The sequence below is a fragment of the Juglans regia genome, chromosome 4 (genome assembly GCF_001411555.2).
Source record: "Juglans regia cultivar Chandler chromosome 4, Walnut 2.0, whole genome shotgun sequence".
In the NCBI taxonomy this organism is placed as follows: Eukaryota; Viridiplantae; Streptophyta; class Magnoliopsida; order Fagales; family Juglandaceae; genus Juglans; species Juglans regia.
Genome location: NC_049904.1, coordinates 27,675,858 through 27,683,433, shown reverse-complemented (window position 1 = coordinate 27,683,433; position 7,576 = coordinate 27,675,858). Strand labels below are relative to the sequence as shown.

Here is a 7,576-nt window from a genome sequence, read left to right as displayed (position 1 = left end):
ATACCCTATTTATTTGGTTTCGGTGGGTAAGGACGGTGGGGATAGCTTTGTAACAGGTGAGATTCAGATTCCACAAATATGACGTACTCGAATCATATTTTTTTTATTTATGTATTTATTAATTAATTAAACTGAGGCTAGTTCGGCTTCTTATTCGGATAGAATCGCTGCTGTTTTTTTTTTTTTAAATTTTTCGAGGGATCTTTGCTGTTGCACATGAGAGACAAAAGTCGTGGGCCATGCAATATTATAAGTATATTCCAAACAAATATTATTAGACTTTGTATCCATGATTTGATTCAATTATCCATGATTTGATTCAATTATCCATATATATATATAAATTATATTTACAGTTTTAAAGTATACAAATATCGCATATTTTCTTTAAAAAAATTAGATAAATTTGAGACTTATGTGAAAAAAATATTTTTTCTCACTTTTCATTTAAAAAAATAGATAAATATGAGATATATATAAAAATTTATCTTTTTAATAATAGATTCTATTTTTTTTAAAAGAAACGCGCGAGGCTTACATATTTTAAAACTATATTTAACATTATTTATATATATAACTAAAATTGAGAAATGATTTCACAAAAAGTAAACTTACAAAGTTGCATGCCTTCAAGTTATACACTAGGTTGTAAAGTTATTTTTCTAATAAAATAGATCTAACGTATCATATAAAATCACCTTAAATTGTGAGTATATTTTTATGAATTTTTTTTATAGCTAAACACTTCTTATTAAACTTATTTATTTAATTAAAGTTATTTATTAAAGCTAATGAGATAAGAATATCACATCACGTGTACTTACTTGAATAACATGTAAGAGTTTCTTATATTTAAAAAGTAATATATTGGTTAAAAGGGAGAAAATGAGAAATATTATTAGTCATTCTCATATCATATTATACATAATTTTTAAAGTTTTTCTCTTATTAAATATGTAGTGTGTAGATTATGAGTAGAAAAATTTAATTAATTTTAAAAGAATAAAATTAAAAAATTAAAAAATTAAAAATAAATATAATATTTTATGTTTTGAGATAATGAATAACAAAATTCGAGAAAAATACTGATAGCCGAAGCATAGGATCCTCCATTGCGATGACAGGTCCAATACTAGCAAGGGTTGGGCCATGGGTCTGGCAAGTGGCAAACCGAACAAATTTCAAGCGGGTCCCAATCAGCAATCAAAGTCCGGCCATAGCAAGCCCCGGGTCCCACCTCCACAAAAATAAGGTCAACACAAGAAATTGGGGCCCACCACATCACAAGTGGCACTTTAGAGTACAATCAAACGATCAGACAACTGACTTTCATTTTGGAATGGAAATGATTGGTTTCTCTATAGCCTTTTCACCCTCTATTTCTCGTAAGTTATAAAGAAATTGATAAATTTTATAAAAGTAAATTTAAAATTTGATATTTATAAAATTAATTTTATTAAGAAATTGATTTGCTATATCATAAGAAGCATATCAATTTGTAAATTAATTCTTAAAATTTTTTTTTATAACCATAATAATTTTTTCGTATGAATAATGTTAGGTATAAAATTTAAATAAAAAAATTTCGTACAAATCTTTTATAAAAATAAAAAATAAATTTCACTAATAAAGAATAAGAGTAATACTATATGTAATCGTAGAATGTACAAGTTTTATATAGTCATTTTGAAAAATAGTATGATCTGCTATTAAAAAATTAAATTTTTTTTATGTGAATCTCGTATTTATTCACTTTTTTAAAAATAATTGCGTGGCGTTTACGCACTCATAACTGTAACTATATTTTTCTAAAGAATAGAGTCGACTTTTTATAAAAAAAAAAGTACTTGAATAAAAATTCCACTAATGTTATGTTTTGGTTGGGTAGTGAGATGATATGAGATGATTTTAAATTAAAGTTGAAAGTTGAATAAAATATTATTAAAATATTATTTTTTAATAATAATATTATTTCAGTATTTGAAAAAATTAAATTGTTTATTATATTTTGTGTAAAAATTTGAAAAATTTATAATAATGAGATGAGATGAAATCGTTTTTATATCCAAACGGAATAACATGATGAACTTCCACCTCTTAGAAATAAAATAATTATACTTATCATCTCTACACATTATATTTATTTTAATTTTTTTTTATAACAAGTATGTAATGTATAAATAATAAGTAAAATAATTCAATTAATTTAATAAAAATAAAATAAATAATTTTAAAATATATAAAATATATAGTGTGAGATGATAAGTAACTACCCTCCTAGAAATAATATTGGAAGTGTAAAGCACCTAATGACACGTGTGCTGCATCATTCAATTTCTCAATTAAAACTGTAAAGATTTGATCGACCATGCTCTTTTTATTACTAGTGCGTTTACCCTACATGTCCTAGAGTTTATCGTACTTCTTGTACTCTGGAACAAATGTAATCAATTTAATCCTTATATTTGTTTATCTTATAATTTATTGTTTTTTCTAAAACAGGAGTCGAAAATTTTTTCTTTACTTACGAAAACAATTTGAAAGTCGATTCATTGCTGCTTGCAATATCGCTACTTGTTTTCAAATTTAAATCTTATAATTTAAAGAAAAAATATATTTATAATTGTAAATTGTGCAACTATCGCGTAATCGTTTTAAAAAAAATAAATAAAACATGAGACCCTTATGAAAAATAATAATTTTTTAATAATAATTTTTACTTTTTTTTTAAAGCGATTACGTAATATTTATGGACTTCACAATTGTATATAAAATTATTCTAAATTAAATTATGTCATATAGATAATATATAATATAATGGTTTTTAAATAAAACTACTATTTGTCAAAATCCATCAACCCGTTATTTTTTACCTTTGAGCCCTTTGTGCGAGAGCCACGAAAACTACTCAGAATCTCAAATTACTCTTAGGGTGGCCATTTTCTTGTTTCTTATAATAATTTATTGGTCATTTAGAATATGATATAAGATTATTTGGTTAATCTCAACTTCTTCTCTATTTTTTTCCTTGTTACTTGTATTTTTACATTTCTTTGACTTGTAGGGGTCCCCATCTCTAATCTTTGGTATCCAAAATATTATAACAAATTAACCTGCCTATATAAAATGTGATCAAGCACTCGAACACATTCTACTTGGGCACTTAAAAACACTAAAGCCAAGCCTTAGTTGAAAATTGGCCTTCCAATGGCTATGTGATCATTAAGTCATTTTGATTAATAAATTATAATAAGAAGAGGGCTGCTAGATATATAAAAGAATCCTGTAAATTGATGTGACATGCAATTTTTTTTTTTTTTCATTTCGCCCCTCTCCCCCTTGCCCCTCCCCTCCTCCTCTCCTTTTTCCACTCCCTTTCCCAAACCCTTGAGCCTAGGGTAGCTGCAACCCCTCGCCAATGTCGCTGCCACACCTTCCTCACCTCTCGTCGACGTTGTTGTCGCATCCTTCACTCTCCTTGCTTCTCAACGCAACTCAATCATCTTCCTCACCCTATCATCTCGACGTTGGAACGTCATCGTCGTCACCCCTTACTGGTCGGTACGCGATCTCTCTCTCTCTCTCTCTCATTTCGGGCTGAGGGTTGGTGAACAGGATTTTGGGGAGTAAAAAAAAAACAAAAACAAACTTAACTGATGTGCAATGTCAGTTTGTAGGATCTCTTTGTGTCTTTAATTTTTTTTAATAAAAAATACTTTAGTTGTAAATAAATTTTATAAAAGTAAACTTACAAACTAATATGAATTTAATATGAGAAAATAATAAATTATATTCATTATTATTTGGAGAAAGTCTATTAAATAATTAAATAGACTTTACAATGGTTTAAATGCAATGAATTTATAATATTAAATAATTATTTTTAAATATAAGTCTATACGAGGCTTCAATTTTCTTGAGATCTTTACAAATAGTAACAAAGTCGAACTCAAACAAAATTTTTAAATTAAGGTCATATCACCTAAATTAAAATGACTTGAATGGCTTCACAAGGACCCCCAAGATTCCAAATGTGGAAATTTATAATACTCCTCATAGGCAAATGAGATTCCATGTTATAAACGAAAACTAAAATGGTAAGTTTTTATAATGAATCGAATTGATTTTTACGAAGGACAAATTATTCATGCGATCCCACCAATTTATTTTACTTATTTATTTTAATTATGGACCGTCCAATGTGGCTTTGAGGGAGACTAGTGGGGAGTCGGGAGATTATTTTAATTTTTAACCATTAACTTAAACCATTCTCGTTACATCCTAAAATGCTAAACCATCAATTGTGGAGTAGTGTTTAATTAATTTATGGTTATTATCATCATTAACCAAACCTTTTTTTTTTATTTTCCCTCGCGAAATATTTTATCTCACGGTCACTATTTTAACCACGTGGCATCGATAGAGACAAGGCTGGAAGACCCCACTTGAATTGGGTGCACACGTGGGAAGTGCTAAGAGGACGAGTAGGATTGGAGGTGTAGTGTGCGGTACCCACGTGGACATGGGCCCCGGAGTGTATACATTTGATGTGGTCAGAACAAGATGGATTAAAGAGTGAGGGTCCACTTATAGAAGGAGAATGACAAGTGACGTGGATAAATGCAATCTCAAGGACGTGTATAACAATCGCCTCCCCCTCTAATTAGTAGTCATGGGTTTGCATAAAGATTTGGTTTGATTCTACAAAATTAAGTTATCTTATTTTATATAATTATTATATTTTTTAAAAAAATTTAAATAAAATATAATAAATAATTTAATTTTTTTGATTTAAAAATAAAAATAATATTATAATAATATTTTATTCAACTTTTAATAAAACATCTCATTTTATTTTATCTAACTTCGTAACCAAATGAAATCTAAATTTATGACATTTTGAAAAATAGAAATGCTTTGATTCTCTTAATGCGACAAAATTGCTTTCATTCTCAAACAAGATAGAATGCACCTACTAAACCCAAATTTTCTATAAATACAACTATTTTAGAACCAAACAAACTTTATAGGGGCATTCTACACGTATAATAAATTTTATAAATTAAAATATTTTTAGTAATTTTTACCTTTTCTCTAAATTTCTATTTTTTTTTTAAAATTACTAATTATTAAATAAAATTATGATTTATCTAATAATGATTTGTACAAAATCTAAATATACAAGTTTTACACAGTCTCTTTATAAAATAGTAGACTTCACCATAAAAAAATATAAAATATTTTTTTTTATTGAATTTACTATTTTACAAAGAATCTATATAAGATTTGCACAATTTAAATTTATACGTAACATTATTTTTAATTAATTATACAAGATATAATGACGACTTAAGAATCATAGAGAATCTTCGTCCTAGCATTCATTTTTTATGATTACCATTATTAGTTGTCAAACTTAATCAACTTTGTCCATACTTTTATATACTTTAATTAATAATTTGGCGAATAAAATAATATGATATAATATGATTTTGTCGAGGATGACCTCTGATCATATTGTATAGTTTATATGTTAAGGGTCATAAGATGTGATTAGTTAACATTAGGTAATTAATAAGATGCTCAAAAAAATAATTAGCATAAGAGACGAGGGAAACGGTCCAATTTCCAAAACCGGTAAATTTGTTATTTGATAACCAAATTTGGCAAAGTGAGATAAGATAACACTCGGTTCTTTCTCTTTATAGACCGACCTCGGCTCACAGCCAGTGGCAAGTGACTGTCACGCGGCAAGAAGAGAGAGTGGAATAGTAAGAATTACTGGCTCTTATTTTATTATATGTCTATTTATTTGTTTGAGTTCGACACGCGAACGAGTAGGCGTCTTCTATTATAATCTCTAATTGGATTTGGAGGAGTGAGGGAGTGATGAAATGCAGAGACAAAATGAACCCAAATTCACATGAAATTCAGTTGTGGGGTACGTTGGGGGTGGGGGGGGGGGAGGTGTTCTGGAACTGAAAATGCTATATATATGCACGTCCAGTCTTCCAAAGCCAGCTTATGCGAAAGCCTCTCAACAATGGAGTCTCATAGGTAGCTTCATTTTAGTGGTAAACAGATCTTCGTTTTTTATTATTTTTATTTTTGTAATTCTTCTTGTGTCTCCGGCGGAAGCAGATTCCGTCGCCGAGTTCTGACGTGTCTTACCATGCTATAATGGCAAAGGGTTGGAAACTGACGACGAGCCTAAGCGAAAGGTACCTGGGGACGTATAGCTACGGCAGCAACGGGCACATCCAAGGGTCGAACGGCACGGACTCATCGGAGCTCGGAGAAGAAGATGTCTGGTCCATGGTTGACGGCATGGCAGGCCGGGAGGATCACGTCGGCTTCAGCAACAACAGTCCGCATGCAGAGTGGACTCCACGCACCTTTGGGGAGAGCAACGCGAGCGTGGGTGTTGGGAACCACCACCAGATCCCTCGGGATGACCGACTCATGGGCGGGCTGTCGCAGGCCTTCGAGGACTCGGGCCGTCCGACGGCGTCACCTAGGATCGTGCACCAACACGGGGTCCACCACATGGCCACGTCGGCTCCTGTGAACGTGCCGGACTGGAGCAAGATCCTGCGGGTTGACTCGGTCGACTCGCTGCAAGAGCTGGACGACGGGTTGGATGATGGGGACCCGGAGATGGTGCCCCCACACGAGTACCTGGCGCGAAGCAGGAAGATAGCGGCCACCTCGGTTTTTGAGGGCGTGGGCCGGACACTGAAGGGCCGGGACATGAGGCGAATAAGAGATGCGGTTTGGAGTCAGACCGGGTTCGATGGTTAAATTTATTTACTGCACGAAGCACAAGGATTTGAACCCGGTTGGACTGTCCATTGTTGTTTGTACTTTGTATTGTTTTGTGGGTCGTAGCTGGATGTTTAATATTCTTAACAGCTATATATATTTATTTTGTCTCAACTTGGGCGATGATTCGGTCTAGTCGGTTCGGTTCGTTCACCCGAGTCGACTTTGGTGACAAGTGAGCCTAAGCAATTGGTTCATAATTCAGAATTTGTGGCTGTGACTGTGAGTTCTTCCAAATTCCTATTTTCTCTTGAAAGTAACATTCCACATGCGGTGGGAGTAGCTCCTCCCAAAGCGTGTCAGATAATATATATATATATATATATTTTTAACTACTATTCGAGTTGAAAATTAATCTTAACTCATTTTATTTTATTATTATAAATTTTTAAATTTTTATATAAAATATAATAAATAATTTAACTTTTTCAATTTAAAAAAATAATAATATTATAATAATATTTTATTTAACTCATCTAAAATTATCTCATCTCATCTTATTTATCTCTCTATTCAAACCGGATCTTAATCTTGTGACTACAAATTTCATACTCCTTTCTCGTGCTTATGAGTAGAGGAAGCACCTTTTAAGAATTATTAAATTTTATTAAATTATGAAAAATTTTAAAAATTTTAAAAATTAATTCTCATAATATTTAAGCATATACTAAATAATCGTAATTTTAAATACATTTTTTTGCAAGTTAACAAATAATAGAGTGAACAAAAATCAAGCTACCATGGGATGGTTATC

At 30.9% G+C, this 7,576-nt stretch overlaps 1 protein-coding gene across 2 annotated transcripts; it reads left to right on the top strand.

Annotated features, from left to right (window-relative positions):
- Window positions 1–5,958: 5,958 nt before the first annotated feature.
- LOC108982103 lies at window positions 5,959–7,048 on the top strand. Of its 2 annotated transcripts, XM_018953389.2 has the most exons (2): window positions 5,959–6,074; window positions 6,190–7,048. In XM_018953389.2, exons 1-2 carry the CDS (start codon window positions 5,985–5,987, stop codon window positions 6,799–6,801), a joined length of 702 nt encoding a protein of 233 aa, XP_018808934.2. In that variant the 5' UTR covers window positions 5,959–5,984; the 3' UTR covers window positions 6,802–7,048. The 2 variants fall into 2 exon arrangements, with proteins under 2 accessions (XP_018808934.2, XP_035545502.1); XM_035689609.1 differs by having other exon boundaries at window positions 5,986–7,048.
- Window positions 7,049–7,576: the final 528 nt, after the last annotated feature.